Source organism: Dipteris shenzhenensis, chromosome 8, assembly GCF_047967505.1.
Source record: "Dipteris shenzhenensis isolate YYH24624 ecotype China chromosome 8, Dip_SZ_1.0, whole genome shotgun sequence".
Lineage (NCBI taxonomy): Eukaryota > Viridiplantae > Streptophyta > Polypodiopsida > Gleicheniales > Dipteridaceae > Dipteris > Dipteris shenzhenensis.
The window spans coordinates 54,323,918-54,350,072 of record NC_141603.1 but is presented as its reverse complement, the minus strand read 5'-3'; the positions used below and the strand labels follow the sequence as shown (position 1 = coordinate 54,350,072).

The window sequence follows — 26,155 nt, the reverse complement described above, 5'->3', positions numbered from 1 at the left end:
CTTGTGCTTCGCCATCGACAGCCTGCAGCCCCCCCTTGTTTCGCCATCCTTGTCCTGCCAAATCAGCACCAGTTGCAGCTCCTTGCGCAATGAAGACTGCCTGTTAACAGCCCGGACCGGACAAGCCTCGATCTCTCCTCGCAAAACACTGCAACATGGATCTCCGGACAACGATTTGCAGCCTTCTTCTACGCAACAATTTGGCAGATTAAATTATTGCCAGGTGGAGTCTTTCCAATCTGTTTTTAAGGATTCTCTTCCCATTAACAAATTACAGCAAATGAAGGAATCTACCTTAAAGCATGGAAACCCCTGGTAATTCACCCGGCATTTCAAGGACACCTCAGGCATCAGCTACCACACAATATCGTGTTCAAATTGCACAACCAGCCCATTTCGGAGCCTTTGCATCTTGGGTCTTCTGTGTCACGTGCCCTCCTAGTGACCTGGACCACATCCTCTACCTTCTGCATGAGGCACCTCAGTTACATTACTTCCTCAGCACAGTACAGGTTGTGTTCCACGAGACACGAAGATATCCTGAACCCGATATTCCTCAAGAGTTTGCTGTCCATCTTTGGAGAGAAATTTACCCCTCACCTTCAGCATCTCCAGGGTACTCTCCACCTCCTTCAGCTCCCAGATATCCTCCTCTACAGGTTGTACCTTCTCCAAGTCAGTATTTACACTCTGAAGGCACTCCTTCTCCTGGATATCCTCCACTTCCGACAGCAGCTCCTTATCCCTTCTCCGATCCGTGGACTCTGCAACCTACTCCTGTCCTCTCACGAGTAGTAACACCACTTTCGGCATCACCAGTGTTACCTCAGACAGGACCTCCTTTACCAAACTTCCACGGGTGGTTCCATCCTGCCTCGCCTGCCCCCTCCAACATGAGCAACCTCAGGGAGCAGCCCGAATCCTCTTCCAGGAATGGTACAAACTAGAGCGCAAGTTCGCGTTTTTCTCACAGGGACCTCCGATATGTCGCAACGCTCGCGTGAAGCCTCTCCAGAGATCAAAGAATCAAGTCCAAAAAAGACCCCTGAAGTCAACGTACAAGGCGAATCACTATTGCAACTGCAAATATCCCAGCTTCAGGACATCATTTCCGACTTGGTCCAGAAAGTTCAACAACTTCAAGATTCTCGAAGTACTACACATACAGAGGATGACGTGACGCAACCAGACGACTATGCGGATTCATTTCCACCAGAGGTAGAAAACACTGAACTATGTGCCCTCTACCGTTTACTTCAAGCTTCCAAAACTAAAAGACTTGACATCAAACTTCAGGAAGCCTACACTGGTCAACGCAATCGCCGAACAGTTGACCAATGGCTCGCAAAAATGCGCATGTATTTTGATACTGTTGACCTCACTGAAGGCAAAAAGATCGCCTTGGCAGCTTGCCTCCTCAAGGATACAGCTTTTCTATGGTGGCAAAGACGCTTAAAGGACGGTAAAAGTGTGTTAACATGGGAACGTTTTGAACACGTGCTCCGTAAGCAGTTTATACCTGCCAATGCGGACTTTCAAGCACGTTCAAAACTCCGACAGTTGGAGCAAACGGGTTCCCTGTCTTCCTACATCTCTCAGTTCACCACATTGGTACTGGAGATTGATGGTTTAACTGAGGATGATCGCCTTCATGCTTTCATCTCAGGCCTAAATCCCTCGTTACGCATTGATGTCCTTAAAGCAAACATCACCACCACAGATGGCGCTATTGCTTACGCAGAGCGCGTTACAGATTTCCAAAACACAGGGAAGCAGAGTGCTAATCGCACACAGAACTCTCCTCCGGCCAAAGGTGCTCGCCCTCAAGATAACACCAGGTTTCGAAAAAACTTCGGTAATCAAGGTCAGCGACAGTCTCAAGATCCCCAGAAGCCTCAGAAATCATTTGCTGGATTCCAACAGAAGCACTCCTCCAAGGATCGCGCTTCTTCTTCTTCACAAAGTAATTACCGACATCCCCAACATAAAGGTGCGGCCACTGACAAGAAGAACAACTCCAGCACAAAAGGACTTTATACCATCTGTACAGGCGACCATAGATGGTTCGATTGTCCCAAGCGACCAAAGCAAAATTCCAATATGGAACCTAGTACTTCTCAAAGAGAAGATGCTACCCCAGCACAAGACAAGAAAGGCAAAGCTATTCGAATGGCGAATACCATCCACCTGAGCCTTGCCAGCAACCCCGAACCTTCCCTGGCCACTCAAGTGCTTTGTGTTCAAGGATCGATTCGTGGAACAACGGTCACTAATCCTAGTCTCATGGACTATCAGATTGAACTCGCAAATGGAACTACTTTCTTGTGCAACACCAGGATCAAAAACTTGTCTTTTCGCATCCAACATTATATAGACAAGTTGAACTTCGACATCATGCCTCTTTCTTGGTACGATGTCATACTCGGACAACAGTGGCTATACGATTATGATCCATCAATCAGTTTTCGCAGCCATACTATCCAGTTTGTCCACCAGGGAAAACTTATTGAGCTAACTGGTTCTAGGGACTCTCCTTCAACCCCAGTTGCCTCTGCCCTACAAGTAAAGAAGTGGGTTCATAAACGCCAAGTAAAGACTTCACTTCTGTTGGTTACGGCAGTCGAGGAGACACCAACAAAGGATCCTCCTGAATACCTCAACCAACCTTTTTTCCAGCCTTACCTGGATATTTTTCCACAGGAATTGCCAAAGCAGTTACCACCTCGACGACCAGTGGATCACCCAATCAAACTTATTCCAGGCAGTATTCACTGTCGAAACCTCCTTATCGGGTTTCTTACACTTAAAATGAAGAAATCCAAAGACAGGTGACCGAACTACTCGACAAAGGTCACATTCGGCCCAGTCGCAGCCCTTTCGGATTTCCTGTACTACTTGTGGAAAAAAAGAATAACTCAATGCGCCTCTGCATCGACTACCCAGCCCTCAACAAGCTCACTATAAAAAACAAGTATCCATTGCCTCGCATCGATGACCTCTTCGATCAACTTCTACACGCAACACAATTCTCAAAGATTGATCTTCGTTCAGGTTATCATCAAATTCGCATATGAGAAGGCGATGAGTACAAGACTGCTTTTCAACAAAGTATGGACACTATGAATGTTTGGTCATGCCTTTTGGGTTAAACAATGCCCCGGTCACATTCGTGACATTAATGAACGACATCTTCAGGCCTTTCCTCGATAAGTTCGTCATCGTTTACCTCGATGACATCCGCGTTTTCAGCAGATCCCTACATGAGCACAAACAACATCTTCACCAAGTTTTTGAAGTTCTCCGCGCAAATTCTCTCTACATCAACATTGAGAAGAGTGAGTTCTTCAAGACCCAACTTGAATATTGGGGACATGTTATTTCCGCTCAAGGCGTCTCTGTGGATCCCAAGAAGGTCGAGGTAATCCGAAACTGGCCTACTCCTAAGAATTTTCATGATGTCCGCTCTTTTCTCGGATTGGCAAACTTCTATCATACAAAGGTCTATCAGTTTTCCGAAATCGCAGCTCCTATGTTCGAGTTATTGAAAAGCACAGCAATTTTTCAGTGGCTTCCCGAAACAGAGTATAGTTTCCAACAACTCAAGCAAGCACTCACTACCACACCAGTTATGGCTATTGCTGACCCAAACCTTCCATTTGAGGTCATGACCGACGCTTCCGACATCGCTACGGGAGCAGTCTTGATGCAAGAAGGCAGAGTTATTGCTTTTGACAGCCATAAACATTCTGATATCCAAACCCGATACCCGGTTTATGATAAGGAGTTTCTTGCTGTTGTACATGCTTATCGCTCTTGGAAACATTATCTCATGGGAGCCGACTCTGTGGTCAAAACAGACCATCACTCTTTAAAGTATATCTTTACTTAGCCAGTCATGAATGCTAGACAAGCATGTTGGGTTGAGTTTCTGGCCAACTTTCACATGACCATTGAGTACATATCAGGACTACGCAATGTAGTTGCAGATGCTCTCAGCAGGTTAACTCTAGCATCAGCTATGGTAATCTCTACATTATCTGTGGATGTTCTGAATTCATTCAAAGGAAAGTATTTCAATGATAAAGACTTCGGCACCGCAGTACAAGTTCTTTCAAAAGATCAACCTTCGACTTCCGAACAAAAGATTTTCTCTTCCTATTCTTATACGGACGACCTTCTGTACTATCAAGATCGCGTCTGTGTACCACATGACAAGGATGTTCGACGTCTTTTGTTAAAAGAGCATCATGTAGTTCCTTATGTTGCCCATCCAGGCATCAACAAGACTTATCGGTTACTCAGTGCAACATACTACTGGCCTCAGATGAAAAGCGATGTCATCAAAATGGTTACATCTTGCTTATGTTGTCAACAAATGAAAGCAAGCCGACGACTTCCAACAGGACTTCTTCAGCCTCTTCCAGTTCCAACTGAAAGGTGGGAAAGTATTTCCATGGATTTCATTACAATACTACCATGATCCTCCAGAGGTAACACTCAGATTATGGTAATTTTTGATCGATTGTCCAAAATGGCACACTTTGTTGCTTGCAAAAGCAGTGCACAGGCTCCGGACATAGCTAAACTCTTTATACAACACATCTTCCGACACCATGGATTGCCCAAGAATATCATATCCGACAGAGATCCTAAGTTTACCAGTCACTTTTGGATTTCACTGTTCGAATCTTTGGGTACAACTCTACTGTTCAGTTCAGCCTACCACCCAGAATCAGATGGCCAGACTGAAAGAGTCAACCAAGTTCTGGAAGAAATGCTTCGACATTATATTCAGTCACGCCTAGCAGCTTGGGAAGAGTATCTACCACTCCTTGAGTTTGCTTATAATAACTCTTTCCATAGTGCCATCAGCATGACTCCATTCCAAGCAGCTTATGAACACACTCCGATTGTACCAACGAATTTTGTACTTCAACATCGGGTGGCCGTAGCTGATCAACTGGTTCAAGAAATGCAAGACATTCTACTGCAAGTCAGGGATCATATGCGAAAAGCGCAAGAGCGGTATCAACGGTCTGCCAACAAACATAGACGTCACGTGGAATTTAACACTGGTGACATGGTGCTATTATTTGTAGCCCCACATCGCTATAAGACGGTTAAGTCTGTGTTTCCTAAGTTGCGACCAAGATACTATGGACCTTTCCAGATCGTCAAGAAAATTCACCTTTAAGTTATAAATTGGAATTACCACCATCATGGGGTAAAATCCATCCAACATTTCATATTTCTTGGCTAAAGACGTACATTCCAGGCGATGAAGCAGTTCCTCCTGCAGGTGATTATGTCCCAGAAATCGAAGACGATTATGTTCTCCTTATTCCTGAGCGTATTCTGGACCATCGACAGCGAGAGACTCGACATCGACTTATCACGGAATTCCTTGTTCTTTGGCGAGATCTGGACGACTCCGACGCTACTTGGCAGTCTGATGAAGACTTACAGCAGTACCGTGACATTTTACAGCAGTATTTTCAGCATTTACAGTGAGATTTTCTACATCAGTTCATTATCTCCACCAGGGTCTTCTTTTGAGTGGGAGGGGATGTCACGATCTGTGACGTATTCCTTTCTCTATTTCTAGACTTATGGATGGTTTGATGAATGGACACCTGTGGAAGGGTATGCCCTTTCGACGGGACACTTGCCCTTTCGATGGGACACTTCCTAAGAGGCACAACCCTTGCCTTTTCGACGGGACACTTCCTAATGAGGCACAACCCTTCACAAGAGACATCCTATTGAAGAGACATTTCTATTGTAATGTACCCTCTCATCAAGGGTCACACCCTTCACAAGGGGTACACACCTCTTCATGCACATACCCTTTGGAGTACACACCTTTTCATGTGTGACTCTTCACTCTCTATATAAGAGAGGCCCAATTGTATGGATGACAACACTACATCCACCCTACAGACATTCAAGCAATACAATTATTCTTTGTTCTCTGCTATCTCAGTCTCCTTTCTGTTCCTTAGCACATTTCTAAATATAGTAAATTTAGGATTTCTTACAAGAAAGGCTTGAGGGCTGATTGCTTCATTGCCTGAGGGCCTGGCACACAGGCCACGAATTGCTCCGGAAGGGGCTGGTCTTGTTCTTTTGTCTCTTTCTCTTTCTTCTCCTCAGTCATTTCTGTTGTATGAGCAGGCTAAGCTGACTTACAGACAAGACAATGCATAATTGGGGCTGGATTGCTCAAGCTTGTGTATGAGCTCGTTTGGATGCTCCTTGATTGACCAGGGTAAGCTGGTTGTCTCCTCTTGATCTTTCTCAGCTTGTGAGATGTGTTTGGAATGGCTAGTCAACAGTGGTTGTTTTAATGTCTCAGTTGAGATTTGAAGGAGAGGCTGGTCACATAGATCAGCTCACTTGTGTGAAATAGCTCTGGGAGCTTGCCTTGTTACAAAGAGCTAACTGTAAGCTACTTTGAAAAATCAAATGGGCACACAGGGAATCTCAACCTATTGGTGAGCTGATTTTGGTAGAGCTGGCGGGACATTTTAATGCATTTACTGAGCAGGGGAACTCTCAGTGTGAAGTCCTTCTTCTAGTTCAAGCTTCCATGGATGCTAACTGGATGTTTATCTTACTCAGAAGGGGTAGGTGGTGAGAGGGCACTTGAGGCAGTTGTAGTGGATTGTGTGGCCAAGCATTGGTTGCTAGGAACAATCCTAGGTTGAGAACAATCCATATGGAATAGAAATGGATGCCTGTTTGCCATGTTTGGTGGAAGCCATTCTCAACAGAGAACATGCATTGGTTATGGATACCTAGCGGGTTGTGTAATGCCCTTGATACCAAATAGTGGTTGGTTGCTCACTCAGAGTTTGTGCCTTGTTGTGAGCTGTGGTTGGGGAAGCCCAGTTGGCAGAGTGGTCCATAGTGGATGCTTGCAGTTCAAGTTCAGGTTCCTGAGGTTGCAGGCAGACTAGCTATGCTCTGACCCATTGCTTGGGTATTTCAGTGAATCAGTTGACACCTGTGGTAGTCTGGTGAGTTGTGTGATCCCGTTTGGGCTGCTAGCAACAACTCCTACTGAGATGGATGCCTATTGCCATTGGGGTGTGAGAGCAGGGCCCAACAAGGTTAATGCTTGGGACTCTGATGCCTACTGAGAGTGGGAAATGCACTGAATGCAAATGAGTTTGGACTCACTGTGTATCTATTTGTAGGTCTCTCCATTTAGTAAAGAAATACCAAAAGGGGCGCCAAGGTTTGGGGCCAATCTATGTCTTTATTTTGGTGTAGGGGCACTCTAGCTCCCAATCTGCCAGTTGTATGTTTGCTGAATTGTAGATATAACACTGTTGGCTGGTTATTTGTTCGTTGTACTGCCCTTTCATTTAATGAAGGCTAGTTTCAATGGCTGCCATCTCACATCCTGCCTCAATCTGGAATTTTTGGGATGAGGTTCTAAGCTGGCCTATGGTGATCCGTACTGCATGGGAAAGTGGATTTGCAGGTACCCCAGTGCCTGATGGAGGAGAGGAGGATTCCTCATATCCCCCCTGCCTCGATTTAGAATTGGTTGGACGAGGTTTTGTGCTGGCCCGAATGCATGAGAGAGGATGGATTTGTAGGTATCTTGGTGCTTGGATGAAGCCGTTCTTGCTTCTCTAGAAGGCCTCTTGGTTGCATGAGGCTGTGGGGGGGGATACATCTGTCTGATGGATCTATACGTACCATAGATTATCATGTATAATCTAACGAATTTGTTTCTAAGTCAAACACAAGAGAGGGACGTCTCGTGAATACTAGTGCGGTGGTAAATGATCCTTGCCTTGTGATCAGATTTGCCACGACAATCATGTGTACTAGCATTGGTCGTCTCCCTCAACTATTAGTGCAAAGGTGCGATAATTAGGCAATGCAATATAACAATGACACATATTCATAGTTATGGTAATGGCAATTTCCAACCTTTACTTGCAGCTGAGTTGAATGATGAAATAACTATTGGGGGCGGTTGTGATCATGATAGCAATATTTTGTCATTTGGCAATTTGTTTCTTGATTCATTTATTTTTTGATATGAGGAGAGGAACTATTTCTAGGAAGTTATGTGAGTTCATGCATTACATTATCACCCTCATGAATCAATATTGAGTGTGAATTGTATAAATATTATAAGGGAAGCATGTACCACTAAAAGAAGAGAAGAGGAACAAGGAAGCATCTAAACAAGAGCATGCAAATGAATGCAATGAGGAAGAGGTGCACTCAATGAGATGGTATAGTGCAATACATGATAACCAACTACTTTGATCCTCCTTCACATGAGGATGAACCAGTTGAGTAGGATCTCCTTATCAGTCATGAGGAAGAGACATTACAAGTTGAAGAAAATGCCATGTTATACAAAGGGGCAAGCAGATCTTGTCTAATGACCATTCTTTTGATTCGAAATTCACAAGCAAGTTATGGGCACCCTAACTATACATAAGATTTGACTCTCTCAACTAGTTCCCTTGTTAAGTATGGAAGCCTCTTGCTGAATCTGAGCTTCATTATTGTTGAAGCTCATAACCTTGGTTTCTCCACGTTGACCTTAATGTCTTGACTCTTACAAAATGCCTACAAAGATGTCAGATCTATCTGTAGGCGTCTACTCTATCTAAGATCGACTACATCAAGCTCGAGACAGTAGGAGAATACAAAGTTCTTCATCACAAGAGAAGACGTGACTTGAAGACACTAGACCCCAACTTTTAAGCATGCCAAGTTAACAGGAGGCTAGACACAAGGCCCACAAGCACCCACCCCATCCGAGCTACCATCATTGTGGCATCTCGACACCAAGTTACTTCATGTACCCCATGGGCACACCTTAAAGAGGGGTGTTGAGGTCGCCACTGGGAGATCTTGGATAAGTTCTAGAGTCACCAGGCTTCCCGATGGGACCCCAATCTTGTCCATGTGGAGCTTAGGCTATTCATGATCGACATAGGATATGAGATGACATGATAGGAGCTACTTTTCGACACTTGGAGTTTCTTTTTTCTCATGTTGTTCCTAGTTTCATTTCATTCAAATGTTTTTAGGACATAGACACCCCTAGTCCCGCCCATGGGGGATGTACTCTCATGTTGACCTCAGTTTATTTGGTCTCTTAGGTGTTTTTGGCCTTTCGCAGACATTAATAAATCATTCTTTCATTCTAGGAGTATTGGCAAATAGCTATCATAGCTTATTTTTAGTGGCTGGTCAAAGTCGTAGTGGTAACATGTGGAGGTGGTATCCATGGGAGAAATTTTGATGGGTTGGAGCAAGTATATCCCATATTGCATGATTGTAGCCTTGTCATCTATGCCTTGGGATGTACATCTTAACAACCTTGCTATGTTGGTTGCCTATGGAAACATGAGAGCATCTCTAGCTTTTCGCCTACATGTTCCTCCTTGTGGCATTGCAGTCTTTGAACAGCAGGAGCTTTCCTTATCATGCATATCGCTTGATTGTTAGCAACATGGTGGAAGGAGAGAGAGAGAGAGAGAGAGAGAGAGAGAGAGAGAGTTAGGGTATGAGAAAATAATGCTCCAATGAAGACATGAAGAAGGCTTTCATTCATCCATCAAGTATGACAAGACAAGTGAAGTACAAGCCTTATGTAGGCTACTAACTCACACTCTAGCACCTAGTGCATATGGGATAAGTCCCATGATGACACGTGGCACTCACACAAGACTCACACATAAACTAGTACTAGATCACCTAGTACTACACACTAACACACTCTTTGACTATGATATCTCCAACACCCCCCAAGAGGTGTGAGACCCAGCACGCAAGAGTAGACCGATCCCCCCTCCACCGCAATACTGCAAAGAGCAAGTCCAACTATCCAACACCTCCCGTGTGATAGTGACTTCTCAGTCAGCTTGCGACTGGCAAGGGCAAACCATCACTCGTCATCCCCCCTTACTGTAAACTGGGTGGTCAATGCCATCAACCAAAGTAAAACGCAATACAATCATTTTTGGGGGACAACCCAAGGCAGAGAATCTCTTATTGACTCCAAATACATTCAATTTAGAGGGACAACTCAAGGCTGAGAACCTTTATGTGACTCAACACAAACACACATAGCATATGGGCCTAGAAAGCCCAATCTTGGTCAAATGGATCCTCGTCGTCAAGAGAGAGGCCATGAACCTGTGCTGTACTTGCATGTATCTCCTCCGGGGGTGCTTTAGGTTCAGCTTCGTCTTCAGCCAAAAGATTGGCATGATGCGTCTCTTGTCCTTGTGCTTTGTTCTTGAAGCAATGGGCTTCAATATGTCCTTTCCTCTTGCAAAACCAAAGAAGGTCTCGAGGCGACTCCAAATTTGCTTAGCTGTTGACTTGAAATCCGCATGATGGATGAGAGAGTTAGCTAAGCGAAGACCAATGAGGGCAATGGCCTTAGAATTCTGCTGCTTCCAAATCTTTTGGTATTGTTGATCAAGTAGCTGAACCTGGTCATCCTCAACGACATCCCAAACTCCTTCACGCATAAGCAGCAATTGCATTTTGGTTTGCCATGTGGGAAAACCTTTCCCCTTAAACTTCTCAACAAGGATAGAACTTGAAGACAAAGAAGTCATGACTGAAGAGAATTGCGTGAAGGCCGGCAGCAGCCTCGAAATGAAGTAGGACAGCTTTGAAATGCAAAACCGGCTGTCCAAAGTACACCAAAATGCTGCAGCAGGTCTTCAAGGAAAGAATCAGCTGATTTGTATGAGCTGGAAGGCTGGAAACACCTAAAAAATGACGCTGTTGAAGGCGGATATGCAGCAGCAGCACCGAAACCTGGAGTTCGGTGATGGAGAGCTCCACACATGCACTGAAACCTTGAAAAATGTGCCGACCAGCTAGCTAGGTGCAGCTTGTAGGATAGGCGCAGCTTGCAGGAGCCGGATTGGTACGGTGCAGCTTGCAGGAGCAGGGAGAAACAGTACGAAACAGTCCATACAGCCTGTACGGACTGTACGGCTGGCTGTGGAGGTTCTAGGTGGGCAGGTACAGACTGTACGGCTGGCTGTGGAGGTTCTAGGTGGGCAGGTAGAAGTGCAAAGGAGGCGAAACTGAGGTGGCTGCAAGAGAAGGAGGCGAAACTGAGGCGGCTGCAAGGGCTTGAGCTAAAATGACGATTTTAGGGTTAGGGCAAGGGAGATGTGGCAGCTATGGAAGGTGGCTCTGATACCATGTTAGCAACATGGTGGAAGGAGAGAGAGAGAGAGAGAGAGAGAGAGCTAGGGTGTGAGAAAATAATGCTCCAATGAAGACATGAAGAAGGCTTTCATTCATCCATCAAGTATGACAAGACAAGTGAAGTAGAAGCCTTATGTAGGCTACTTACTCACACTCTAGCACCTAGTGCATATGGGAAAAGTCCCATGATGACACGTGGCACTCACACATAAACTAGTACTACACACTAACACACTCTTTGACTATGATATCTCCAACATTGATGTCCTTATATAATGCTAGAAAATGTGATATCCGTCGGCTGCCTATGGAAGTCTTGGCATACCACATGTCTTTCAACGAAAGTAGTATGCTGCAATAGGGTCTCCTAGGGAAGATCAACATGTAACACTGTTTGATCCCAATGGTGCTCACGATCGCCTCTGTTGACCCTACACCTATCCCAACCTGACCGGAGACTCTCTCGTAAAGTGCCACGACTCCCCAATTGATCCCTGATCGTGTCTCAACTCTTGTGGACGTTTGATGAGTTGGTCCTTCAGTACTATGTCAAACGCTTTCTTGTGGAAATCCACAAAGAAACAATAGACCGTGCCTTGGCCTCCTCAGTATAAGTATATGATCCATGATTCCATAATCTATCTAGAAGCTTGCCTGTCCCATGGCTTTGAATCCCCGAAGCTCTGCAACTAGTATAAGCGGATTAGGTGGACAGGGTGCTTTAAGTGATTCAAGTGGACTACATGGTTTAAGTGATTTAAGTGGTTTCAGTGGATAAGGTGGACTTGTAAAGTTAATGTAGAAATATTGAAATATATCGACGTGAATTAGTGCACATGATAGCTAGATCAACCCTTGCAACTTGAAAATATAAACTTCGACTGCGCATATTCGATTATTCTTTCCAACTTTCCGATGTTGCCTTCGATGTTGCTTTGAAAGTATTTGCAAGTCACAAGGTTGGCTCTAGCTATTATGTATACCAAATCATCCACAATCTCAATAATTACAACACAACAACATAACTTGTAGCCCACAAGGTTCTAGCTTTCAAGTACAAAACGAGACGAGATGGATATGAGCATATGTGCTCTTCCATCACTCGACATATTCTCCCATCCATCCCCTGGCATACAACATACCATCCTATATAATTAGAGCTTCATCCACTGCTTCCATCACCTATCATATTCTCCTATCCAGCCCCTCATGTGTAACATACAACACTCTATATTGCATTCAACACAGGTACAATATCGTCTCGACTTCAGTGTTGTCACTGAGTAGCTCAAGCTCGCCTCAACTTTCTTGAGGCCTTTCCTCTATTTTTTCACTTGCATATGCATGAGGTCATCATTGACATAGATGGAAGTCCCTTTCAAGATGGCCCTCTTGGTCAAGATTGTGTCTTCACCTTGCTTCTTTAGAAATATTAAAGGCTTGTCCATCCAGCGTCTTCATCATGGCGTCATTTCTGATTCAAGGCATCTTGTGACTCAATATGGTTCTTTTTCTAGTATATTAGTATCTTCTTGTAGTGCCTTATAATTGGGGCCTCTTGAGTGTCCACTTTCTTCATGCATAATATAAGACATTTCTTTCTTGATATCTTTGAATGGATTTGGGGCCTCATACGGAGTTGATTTCTTCAAGGCATCGTCCAATGCCTATACTGCACCGCTTCATTTGGTAAAGGTGGTGCTTTGTACATTTCCACGTCCCTTTCCCTCCCGCTAGGATGCCGCCCGCGTTGCCCTGCAAAAAAAAAGAAGTGAAGCTAAATCAATAAAAGGCACCTTGCTGTTTTCTTTAACTTGAAAAATCGGCTTCAAATTTTGACAGAAATCTACAATTTTGTCAAAGGAAATAGAGTTTTGGTCTAATGTTGAAAGATTTGTATGACCTTGTTCAGCTCTACCACCTTGCATCTTCCTACAAATGAATTGGACAGGGGTTTCGACTCTATTCATTTATGGCTATAAATGAATGCACAGTAAGCAGATATGAAAGAGATATAACAACAGAGAATATACATGGCCAACATATGATAAGGAGCTGTATGCTATTATTCAGGAGAATATAAGTACGACATTGTTTGTATGGCTCTACTTTTGTGGTCTATCTTTAGAACTCTTCTTTGAAATATTTATGTAACTCCCCTGATCTAAGGGGTAGGAAAGCCTGGTGGTTGGAGTTGATGCAAGAGATTGGAGTTTGAATTTAGATTCGTTATTGTAAAGGATCTACCAACAGGGTAGTTGATGCCTTGAGCAGTAGCGGTAGTGTGAATCAACTTTCCTTTCAGACCTGTATGACTCTCTCACTGGCCTTTATCCCAAATATGAATTCTTCAAAGGTGTCTGGAATAAAGTACAAGCTGTGAATGCACTCCTTGGTTCTAATCTACGTGAGTACTCCATTGGAATGGTTTGTTTTTCTGAAAGGGAAAGCTGTATGCACCCGGGGCGAGAGATGCTTAGGCGTTGTATCTTGTACGATGTCATGATAGTCTTAGTGCTGGACATCTGGGCGTACAAAAGAAATTTGGATCTAGTCAAAAGAACATTCTTTTGGCCTAAACTAAAGGCTGATGTCAAACTATATGTTTGAAACTGTCAAGAATGCAAGTCAATAAAGCTGAGCGCTTGAGACGAGGTGCGTTGTTGCATCCTTTGGAAATACCTGAGAATAAATGGCAAAGTATTTCCATGGATTTTGTTGTAGGCTTACCACGAGCCTCTCGTGGGCATGATGCAATTTGTGTAATCGTTGATTGACTCACCAAATTGGCTAGATTCATACCTACAAGAGAGATTGATACAACCACCCAGCTTGCTTACTTGTTTGTTGAGAAGTTGTTTACTATATAGCTTACTGGCTGGAATAGTGAGTCACAGAGATGTTCAGTTTACTGGGCACTTTTGGCAAGCAGTTTGCAAGAAATTGAAAACTCAACTCAGCATTGGTGGCTGATTATCCACAATCGAGTGGATAGACTTATGTGTTCTGAAGGCAATCCGATACCTTATGTGTTCTGAAGGCAATCTGATCAGGAAGATTACCTTCCATTGCTTGAATTTGCATGCAATAGTGCTAAGCATTTAGCAACCCCAAATAGTCCATATATGCTGATGTATGGATACCAGCCTAGAGCCCCTTGGGTAGTTGGCTTACAAAATGCCAAGGTGAGCTCTAGTGCTGATTCGTTGCAACAACAACAAGATATGTTGCAGTTTGCAAGGGAAAGCATAAAAAGTGCTTAAGATAGTTAATTAGAAGCAGTCACTGAGTTTTCTTAGAGGATTAGCAGGTTTACGGGAGAATCCCAAAATATTCTTAGGTAATGCACGCTGGCAAGGTATATAAGATATTTCATCTCACTATTGTGGTCCATTCTTGATCCTTAAAAGGATCACTGATGTGGCTTACAAGCTACAACTACTTGATAGAGTTCGAGTACATCTAGTCTTTCATGTCAATATACTAAAACAGATATTGGGTGCTGGAGATAACTTGGTTTTTGAGGATGAACTCGTACGAGTGGAGTATCTAACCACTTATGTTCCGCATGAACCGGAATGCCTTGTGGATTATAGGGACCGACAACTTAGGAACAGGTTTGTTCCAGGGCTGAAGGTAAGTGGAAAGATTTCTCGGAAGAGGATTGTACTTGGCAGAATATTGATTCTCTTTGACGCCAATTCCTAGAATTTATCTCATTCCTTCTTTGAATAGGGGAAGGGGGGCAAAATGTTATGTCCATGTGTGGGCATAAGGTGGCTAGCGTTATGGAGGTCAGGTTGACCTATGGTCATGTGTTCTAACCTTGGGACAGTTAGGAAACGTGGTACCCTTGGCATACTAAGGGTAGTCTTAGGTTGAGACACCTACGACACCTTGCATCTATATGACTGAGAGCCAATACTAGGGGAAGGGAGATCCGAATGGTTGAGGGTGTCGAGGGCACTGCCATGTGAGCCCCTTTGGCCAAGCCAAAGACTACCTTGCTAGTTGATACAGCTGGTTACTAGGGAAGGGGGGGGGGGTAGGGTGAAAGGGAGAAAAGGAGTCTACAAGGGGGCTTGTAAATACAGTTGTGAGATGTGAGGGGGAAGGGACGGTTTTGGGCTTACATCTCGGAAAGGGAAAGGGCCAGCCTAGACCTAGGGTTGGCAAAACAGTACAAGGGATAGGAGGGAAGGTTTTGGGGTGAAAGAGGGGGCGAGGCAGAAGAAACGGTGTGGAGGGCCAAAATGGCCCTAACAGCTAATGCGGGGGGCCATATTGGTCTCAGGTAGCAAAGATAAGAGGCAAGGCTTGTCTTGCTGGAGCCCAAACAAGTTGGAAAGCGAACAAGTTTTGGCGAAAACAAAGGCGGGTGTGGTCAACAAAACCAGCCCAAAAAACACGCTAATTTAAAATAGGCTATAATTAGCTTGCTGGGATACGGAAGAAAAGGGGCAGAGAGGAGATGGGCAGGAAGAGAAAGCACGGGAGAGGGAAGGAGGCAAGCTAGTAGGCGGGTGTGGAGCAGGGAGTAAGCAATAGATGTATTGATTGAGAAATCACTTTAGATTAAGTACAAGTGGTGGGCCACATTGGCCATTGATGGGTATTAAAGAAGTGTCTTGGAAATCCATCCCGGAGTTTGTGTTTGTGGGATAGATCATGACCACAAAATACAACAAAATCCAAGAGAATGTGCATGGCTTGCATATGTGTAGAACCAGCGGAGGGGAAAAAGACCTTGACCAATGTATGCTCTCAGCTCTTAGAGAATTTCCCTGCAATGAATCCCGGCCAAGCTATTCCAAATGCGAGAGGATATGTTACAATCCATTAACAAGTTGGAGACCAAAGGACAACCTTTGATCTTGCCATCAATACAACCCAGAAGAAAGTCCCACTGAGTGGGCTGCCAGTGTCCAAAAGCAGGACAAGAAATGGATTCCTTGATGGATGAACTCTGGGCAGCTCTTCACTACTATAAAACCCCTCAGTTAACTGCATTAGACAGTTCTCTTTTGGTGAAGGGACTCTCCAGTTCCAAAGACTGTGTAGCAGAAAGAATAGGATGGACATGCTGCAAGAGAAGTCTCTGTGTAGACAAAACCTGAGGAGAAAGAATATCGACATGCCCAAAATGAGAGGAGAAGTGCTGTACACAAGCATCAGCCAGTTGTGAACGAGATGCAGACCAAGCACCATGAGGCTTCCGTATCCGGCAAATATTTGCAGCCCGTCACTTGTAATGCAAGCTTTTAAAGAATTGCTTTGATGAGCAACCTTTATCAAGAAAGCTCTTTGTCGAGATCGTGTTTCCCATTTAATGAGCTTTCTTTGATTTTTGGATTGGAGACAAAATTTTGCTTGGCATGCAGCATGTTTTCTTCCAAAGACAAAGGCCTAAGATGACTAAGCTCAGTCGGATCTTGTGGCATGCGCAACCGTTTCCCCTATTGCTTTCATATGGGATTTGCCATAATCTCGAATAACTGCTTGCATTCTTGCAACAAAAGCTTGCCAAGCATAATCTAGATCTATATGTATTTGATGAGAGAAAGGCTGAATGTCATTTGAAACCATGGCTTTAAAATCAGCATGCTCCAAATAACTATTATTTATTAGCAGAAGCCTTCTACGAGCCAATCTGTCATCTGGGAAATCATGTAAGGAGAGCCTTAACCAAAGAGGCGCATGATCTGAATGCGTGAAGGCATGATCAATCCAAAGTTTACAAGTAAAGTTATCACAATGCTGCGGATCAACTCGATACCATCTATCCAAGCGTGCCTGTAAGAGGATTGTGCATTATGTTGAAAGGTGTAGCCTGGCAGCATGGGCTGTAATTCCTTCCAGAGATCAACCACGCTAAGCTGAAGTAAGAATTGAGACCATGCTTGCTTTTGAGAGGCTAACATATGAGTGTTGCCAGAGGTATTATCTCCCTGTTGTGGAGCATTATTAAAATCACCACAGATGAAAGCATAATGTCTCCATGGAAAGCCGAGTTACCTGTAGGACAAAGGAGGGAGCAGTACAAACTGCCCACGAAACATGTGGCTGACAGCCTTGAAAGTAACTGTACGGCAAATTAGGCAGAGAGTAGGTGTACGGATAGAAGTAATTTCAGACAGGCTGTACAAACATTTTTATGACAAACTGTATGGACGTACGATGGGTACTACAGACATGTACGTGCGACTTTATGACGGACAGTACGGACAGACACCCGACGGGCGTATTATGACAAGCTGTATGGATGACTATCACGGACAGAAAAACGACAGTACGGACGAAATTCGTGACGGTACAGATGACATTTATGCCAGACAGTGCGGATGAAATGAGGACTGCACGGACGAAATTATGTCTGTGGGTACGGACGAGATCACGACATGGACAAACCAAGCGCGTATGGATGAATCGTACGACGGACGGTGATGGGGCTGTATCGGATTTGTACGGAAGTAGCAACAGGTTGTATGGGCTCACAAGATGGCAAACGAAAACCAGATTCAAGCTTCTCTCTCACCTCTCTCTCTCTCTCTCTCACACACACACACGTGCGCGTGCGCATGTATGATATATATATATATATGTATGTATGTATGTATCTATGTATCTATCCTTATGCCTAATATTTGAGTTGTAGCTTAGTCTATGAGATTGTCATTGTCATTGGTGACATAGAGGTCTATAAGGGGATTGCCTTAAAACGTTCAGCCAGCATCCATAGTCTCTACATTGTGTAGACTTGGATGACAAGAACAGTAGCCTAAGGGCACTGTTGTAATTTCGTGTGTTTCCTATAGAGTTTTACCTAAAGATGTGTCTAACAGACCTTCATTGGGAACGTGATGCTGCAAAAGAGGCGATTTGGATGGATGTGAAATCTTGACAAATTAGCTGGGATCCAGATGAGCATGAGTGACCATCTTAAAGTGTCACTTGTGTCCTGTGTTTTATCCAGATCCTCTAGATGAAAAAGCTGTTGGAGGAACATGTTTCAATCCTTCTAAATAGTAGGAAACGGTGGTTCTCAGGCTGGATAGTTTTTGAAATGGACAACACATTTTCCGAAGTCTATGGCAAGAGAAAAGGCTGGAACAACATTTCCTAAGCCAGGGGAAATGGATTCAGATTTTTTTTGCAAGAATATACCTTGCGTGCAACATTTTGGCTTTAGTCAGGCAATTCTTTTTTCCCTTTCTTAGTGCTTTTTGTTCTGTTTCCTTCTCTCTTCTCTCCCCCTCTACCAAGAGGGCATGATGGACCTCTCATCCAGATAGCAGACAACAATCTATCATGGGCTTTTTACCTACACTATCTAGTCCATCATCGGGTGTGTCTTGACATTTGATCAGACTACATCTTCCATGGGGATGTTGATACCAGATATGTTTTATGGACATATATGATGACATCATTGACTATGTCTACACAGTCTTTTATTCTCTAGCATGGGTTAGGATGCTCGCTTAGTAGCTCCACCCTTTGCTCATTGTATCAGGTTTTTCTTTCAGTCTCATTATGTGTCACAAGAGACGTTTCTAGGTTTTGATAGGCATTTTGCCTAGAAACGCGGTGGAAAATGCATTTTTTTCATAAATTATATATGTAATATAAATATTTACCTCGAGACTCTCTCTCTCTCTCTCTCTCTCTCTCTCAAAAGAGCTCTCAAAAACACTGTTAGAGAGGATAGAGAGAAATAGAGAGGCTGGAGAGGGTAGAGCGATGGAGAGCCTGAAGAGACTATACCAGCTATGGTAGAGGGAATAGAAAGGGCAAGTAGAGGGTTTAGCAAGGGAGGGTAGAGTAGAGAGTGTAGGGAGTGATATGCCAACAAGACATGGAGTAGGAGCAGCGAATCGGCGGCCCAAACGATGCAAGTAGAAAAATCCCGTCGGAATTCGCGCGTACGGCTGTTTTACAGCAGGCGTTTCTCCCAAGACAGCGTGTTTCGGGGCGTTTCGGTGCCCCGAAACCCGTTCTTTGGTTACATTGGTCTCATAGACCCATCGGTCTTTAGCAAAATTTAATAAAATTTCTTTCTTTCTCATTCACCTTTTTCTTTTTTTTTCAAGATTTTTCTGATTTCCCTACTAAGGAAATTCAAACTTATTTCCAAAGTTCATGTCTTTCCTGTTTTTCAGAGTTTCAGTAGTCGTCCCGTCCTTATTTCCTGGGTTCTTATGTGAATATGCCGTACAAATAATTTTGTACTAGCTCGGCCAGTGTAACATTATTTGTCTTTCTTAGTGGTTTAGAATATGAACATAGCCTTTGGTTATTGTGGTGATGTAAACATCATTTAGGTAAAGGTGAGTAATTGCTGGTGTTTTGCTGTAAGCTGATAGCTTCTATTCAAATGTAATTTTGACTGTTGTATTTTGTTGGTTTTTAAAAATCTGGGCTCTTTGCTTTTTTCTAGGCACCTTTTTCTGTCTATCAACCGCTTTGAAAGAAAGAAGAATATCGGCCTTGCAATCTCAGCATTTTCTTTGTTGCTGCAACATAAGTCGAAGCTTGGAGATGGCCATAATATCAATGCAAGAACTTTGAAACTTGTAGTTGCAGGTTCATTTCAACTAAATCTTTGGAGTTGGTATTTTCCCTGTCTTATGTATTTCAGTATTTACAAATGCCAGCATCTAATCTGATGGAAATCATCACACGGTTCAAATTTTTACTGGTAGGGGGCTATGATGAACGGCTCAAGGAAAATCGTGAATATCTTTTGGAACTCAAAAATATGGCTCTTGAAAAAGGGATCAGTGAGCATGTTGTATTCTTGCCATCGTGCTCAACTTCAGAAAGAGACAAATTGCTTGCCACTTGCCTATGCCTTGTCTATACTCCAGCGGTATGTGTGACAAAATGTGTCCATTGTGTTGTAGATTTAACTAGATAAAATAGAATTACAGAGTGCATCTCTCTTACTGCTACTAACAGACAAATAAAACATTAAAATTTACAAGTATTTATGAGTGATGGTGAGCCTAAAAGGCTAAAGTTCTGATCCAACATGGATGTGCATAATCAAAGGAATGACATAGTTTTATTGAATTTGAGAGTTGGTAGTACAGATTCTGCTGGATTGTGCTTAATTGCATCAGTTCAACATGGTTTACAGCATGGTGTAAAAGTAATCCTGATATACCTAAAAATCACATCACCTGGAAACAGAAACTATATATTCCCTGCAAACAAAGACCAACTTTTAGGGGTAGTTGTGTACCAAGCACTATGCTGAACTTTTTGTAAAAGATTTCCAGGCTCTGTTTTTTGGCCGGTGAAAAGAACGCCACCAAGACCTTGAAAAAAGGGGAAGAAGAGCACTTTGAATGCTTTAGGAAAGCCCTGCGAAAAGGCCACCACAAAGTGGTGCGACCTCAGGTGAAGTCCCCCTTCGAGCTGCTCCACGGACTGGCACTCTCCACAAGGCAGGAAAGCAGGGTTGCAACCAGCAAGATGGGCCTCCAAAGTGACATACGGTCTGATAAGGGAGCTTCAAATGCTCCCGACTGCTCGGGTCTGCTCCAAGGGGTGCATGAGCACCTAATGCTTGTTAGTTGGGGCCACCCACGACCAAGGGCTGCTGTGAGAGCTGCTCACTGGACCACACAAAACAGAGGCGGGATCAGCAAACCAAAGGTGGGAAGCCAGCGAACAGTGGCGAGGCTACAAGGAGAGGAAGGAGAGGAAGGCGGGGCGGAAGAGGAGATCACAGCAGGGAAAACAGAGAGGGGAGAGGAGGTGGAAGGGAGGGAAGAGGGAGGGTGTGAAAGCCGCGGGCCCCGTCGGTTGTTCTTGGTCTAGCGAACATGGAGGGGAAATCCCAAGTTTGATCTGTGCATCAACACACCGACGGGTTTGACATGTCTCTTGCTCCTAACCTAAACTATACCGTATCCTGGGAACTGCTAATCTGCGCTATCTAACTAGAAAAACTAGGTGATCACCATCTGGGTAGAGTCTGGATTAGCCCCTTGATCTTGTCTATGTGTCCTGAGCGGTTGGTCTCTGTGTTGTACGGCCTCATGAATGAAGGTCGCTAAACATATCTAATTTGGCTGAAGCAAGAGGTTGGACAGGGGTCTCCAAATTGACAATGGTGACAAGCTCAAATCTCATAGTATGCAAGGCATCAAAAGCAAAGTGCTCCTCTTGCTCAAATCTCATGTAAATCACATAGGATGCATATGTCGCCCTCTCTAGGTATGCCCTTATCCCGTCCAGTCTCAATGTGTAATTAGTGTGAGGAAACATGGAACAGCCCAATCAAAATCCTCAAAGAGTGGGGGAGGTAGATCCGTGTGTAGCTTGGCAGGGCGATGAAGCCCTCCTTTGATATCCGTAAGCAACAATCTCTGTAGAAGAAGACCTTCACAAGAAGCTTGCCAGGGGCTAACGAGGTCATGTCTGTGTGTAGCTGAATAAGAAGCTCCTGAATGACCTGCTTAGCCTCGTGATAGGTAATTGGAATAGAGGGGTCCTCGGGGGTATACTAGAAGGGGGACAATCTATCCATGTGGATTCCCCCACTCTCAAAAACATCTATATGGGTTATGGGCATACCAACACCTCTGATCGCCCTCAGCTACTAATGTCATGGATGCGAATAGGGCCAACCATGGTAACCTGCATCAGCTTGAGGTCGACAAGTCAAACTCCTTCACTGGAATGATGCGTCAAGATAGAGTGGAGGGACCCTAAACTCAACCAAAATGATCCGGTGTGGAACTGATGGATTACTGTAGATCATCCGTGATGATTCGACAACCTAGAGCCTCTTCACTCAAGCCTAGTCCACCTCTCATAGATCAGGTCTCCAGCAGGGACTGCCATACATGCCCATTGGTGAACAAAGAATCAAAGAGAAGAGCCTTGGTCTAAGAATTTTGGAAGTGAGAGTGAAAGCACTCCCGCTCAAGCCTAGCGAGTGCAGCATACCCTCTGCTCAATCGAGACTAGGTCTTACCATGAAAATAGGGCTAAAGAAAGGACTCCCAAATACATGTAGGATGCTATGACCTATCGTTAATCCGTCAGGATACAAATTGATCTCTGTCCATGATTCCTTTGGATGTGTTCAAGATCATAACCTTGGTTTTACCAAGATTGACCTTTTGATAGAAAGAAAGAAAGAAAGAAAGAGAAAATTTATTAAAGTCTTTGAAAGACCAAGGGGTCTATGGGATTGAAAAACCAGATATAATGAGCTGAACGGGTGGAGCCACTAAGCGGACATGTGCACCCAAAACAAATACAAGCACAAAACACGAGTACTAAATATATGAACCCATGGAGAGGACAAAAAATATGCAATGTGGTATAACTGTGGCCGTCCTCTGTATCCACCAAGTGTTGAGAATGGCTTAGAGTGTCTTGACAAAGAAAGTCTCCAACGATTATCGGTGATGTAGTGGCATAAAACCCGTGAGATAAAATGTCAGTGAGTTTGGCTGAGCCCCCTAATCTCATCCATGTGTCATAAGCAACTCGTCTTTGTCGTATAGCCTCATGAATGAAGATCGCTAAACGTCTATGATCCGGATGAACCAAGAGACTAGGGCGGGGTTCAAATCCATCTCTAGAAAGATTGTAGTGATGGCCTTGGATCTCATAGTACACAAGGCATCAAAAGTCAAATTGCCCCTCTGACTCAATCTTATGTGATCATATAGGGTGCAGATGTGGCCAGCCAATCTCAATGCGTAATCAGTGTAAGGAAACATGGAACTGCTCAATGGAAATCCTCAAAGTAGTAGATCCGTATGTAGCCTTGTGGGTCGATGAAACACTCTGATGTCCGTAGGTAGTGATCTCTATAGAAGCTGGTCCTATATATTTGCGGTTGTATGAGACCTCCCTAATGGCCTAGTTAGCCTCGTGATAGGTGAGCAGAATAAAGGGGTCCTCAAGGCTATACTAAAAGGGAGGCAATCTATCCACGTGGCGTCCAGGCCGCAAACCATTTGCATGTGCACCTGCATTCTGGTTCAAGTCAAGTGATTTGGAGGCTTTAGTTTGCAGCCACTAGGAAGTAAGGAGCCTACACATCTCAGATGCTCTACTTCAGGAGGAGGTGGTGTAGCTTGCAGTGGCTAAGATTCGGCAGCAGCCAGAGGGTATACTTGAGGGCAAGAAATCAAATTAATTTTATTAAATCAATTCATTTGATACAAGAAAATATACATTTGATTAAAATGAATGAGCAAACAATAGTCGGAGGCACGCTCTACAAGAGCAAGAGTGAGGTCTGAGATGTGATTTAGCGTCCATAGGGAGACTCAAGGAGCAGATCAGGCTCTCAATGGCTCAGTGACCGATACGAGAATGCGAGGCTTGACCTTCAGGCCAAGGAGGTCCAATGAAATCAGTTCTTAGACTGTTGCTCTCGAGCCAGATGGGTTACCATAACATATTCAAACATCGCCTTACGTTCTGGTTGTCGGTTGGACCATCTATACAAGGATTGTCCCATGAGGTCAGGGACGTGGGCGAGGAAGTTGGGGGGGGTGGAGTGAGAGGCAGAGAGTTCGACAAGCAAGGTGTGGTTAGTATGCAACCAGAGGAGGTCACCGCCGAGACGGTCGGGGGAGGAGGGGGGTGGAGTTGGGTGGAGGCTAGAAGCCAAGGAATGCATGAGGGTGCTTTTGCCTGCGAAACTCAGTCCCAAGAACATCACCGTCCTCACCCTATCAAGCTGCTCCATGGCCGACATAGCCTTGCATATCACTCCCGCCCTCTTCTCCAGCTTCCTTCGTACCTCCACGGTTATCACCCACCTTCCGCTCTCTGCCCATTCCCACACACCTTCCTTCCTTTGTTCTTTGAAATACGCATAGATCTTCTTCTCGTACACGCTTGCTTTCTCTCCTCCCTTCTCTTCCCTTCCTGTCCAGCACTGTAGCAGCAGCATCAACGAGGATGACAAGACAGTTCTTTTAGGCCATTTGGACCCGATTTGCCAAGACTGAGTTGCATAGATTGAGAGATGCCCAGATTGGGTTGCACACGGATCCACATGAGATTCTTGAGGTGACCACATACTTCTACCGGTGATTTGTGCAGTTCGAGGAGGAGCCTCCCTTGGTTCTTGGAGCCCGAGAGGTATTATGAGATCAAATTCCGACAGTGGTCTTGTTGAGCTTGAGTAGGCGGCTAGAGACACTATCCACACTGATGAGGAGCTTTGGGAGGTCCTCATTGCACTTCCGCCTCAGAAGTCCCTAGGGAGGATGGCATGATCCTTTCAGAGCTTTTAGGAGCATATCTCCATCCCACTTCGGCTGGCTTTGCAGGATATCTTTGATTGAACACTTGCTTCTTGAGTCCTTGAGTAGAGGCTCGCCCGGGAAGGGCTAGGCATCACTGACCCAGAGACGGAGAGCAGAGCTCTGTTGGGCAAGTTAGTGGTCAGAGGTCTCACGCCAGCTTTTGAGCCCTGGAAGCTCTTGTTGCCAGCGAGGCTTCTCAAGAACACCCCTCGCATAGGTAGGCAGTGGTGGCAACAATCTCATAGGTGGGTTTTTCTGAGGCCTCCCTCATAGGGAAGGGCTCCCCCTGATGGCCCCCAGGGGAATGAGACCAGGAGAGGCGCATGCTAGGACACATATCGGTTGGGCACAGTGGGATAGTGGCCCAACAAGGTCCTTTGGGGTTTGGAGTCAGCTTGTTAGAGACACATAGGCCAGCATTCTCGCATCTCTAGGGGGACAGGTTACGGATAACAGAGATTAACTCTACAATCCTAGATTGGTTGTGGGAGGGGTTGAGCAGTACCTTAGAACTCCCACCATTGGTCTGATACTCCTCAAGGATAGGGGTACCCCTCGGGATTCAATTCCTCCTACAGTCCTGTGGGTGTTATCGTCTCGTAGATAGTACAGAGTGGGATTAGAGGCCTCTTGTAGGTTGAGACGGAGAGGGATCGCGGGGACAAGGTGGTTTTGGATGGGCTAGAGTGGCAGAAGGTTAGGATAGTGGGCCGGTTGCGTAGGATTTGGACTATTGACCCGGACATAGTCTTATCAAGACAGGAGGAAGCACATTGGCGCCTTTGGATTTGGGCTGGCTGTTAGAAAAGAGAGTGTGAGCTAGAGAGCTGAACGTAGTGCTTGCAATAGAAGAAGTGAGTAATACAAGAAGTGGGATAGGTTTTGTCTAAGTGACAAAACCTTATCCTTCACTAACCGTAGTTAGTGAACTAACTGTGGTTAGGGAAAAAAACCTCTAAAACGAGGGAAAAGTGCCCCTAAGCTACTTATTACATTACATTGGTCACTGCTAGAATATAATAATAATTCTAACACCCTCTTGCAGTGCCAATGTCATGTACAAGGAAATGATCAATCACCAAAAGGAGATAAGTTCAGGGCACTGCGAAATGCCTCAAACTTTTCACGTGGAAGTGCTTTGGTGAAGATGTCTGCAACATTGTCATGTGTTGACACATAGATCATATTGATCTCTCCTGCATGCAACTTCTCTCTGACATAGTGATAGTGAACCTCAATGTGCTTCGTGCGAGCATGAAGCACAGGATTCTTTGCCATTGCTATAGCACTCTGACTATCAGTGAGAATCGGAGAAGGACCCTCCAATGAAAGATGAAGATCAGCAAACAAACGACGCAGCCAAACACATTCAACTGTCGCTGTGAAAGCTGCCATGTACTCAGCTTCACATGAGGAGGTAGCCACTGTAGATTGTTTCTTGCTCAACCAAGAAATGCAAGCATGTCCTAGAAAGAAACAATTCCCACTGGTGGACTGCCTAGTATCATAGTCTCCAGCCCAATTTGAGTCACTGTAAGCATGCATCTGCAAGTCACCCCCTCTGGGAAACATCAAGCCAAAAGACTTTGTACCTTGCAAGAAACGAAAGATGCATTTTACAGCCTGCCAATGCATAATCTTTGGGCTGT

The 26,155-nt window shown here is 44.6% G+C and overlaps 1 protein-coding gene across 1 annotated transcript in view; it reads left to right on the top strand.

Annotated features, from left to right (window-relative positions):
- The window catches only part of LOC147899683 (UDP-Glycosyltransferase superfamily protein), a 92,449-nt gene that overhangs the window by 58,127 nt on the left and 8,167 nt on the right, over window positions 1-26,155 (top strand). The window contains exons 6-7 of the mRNA XM_087378188.1: window positions 19,655-19,800; window positions 19,920-20,086. Of these exons, the coding sequence (XP_087234314.1) occupies window positions 19,655-19,800; window positions 19,920-20,086 (313 nt within the window). The remainder of the gene's footprint in view (window positions 1-19,654; window positions 19,801-19,919; window positions 20,087-26,155) is intronic.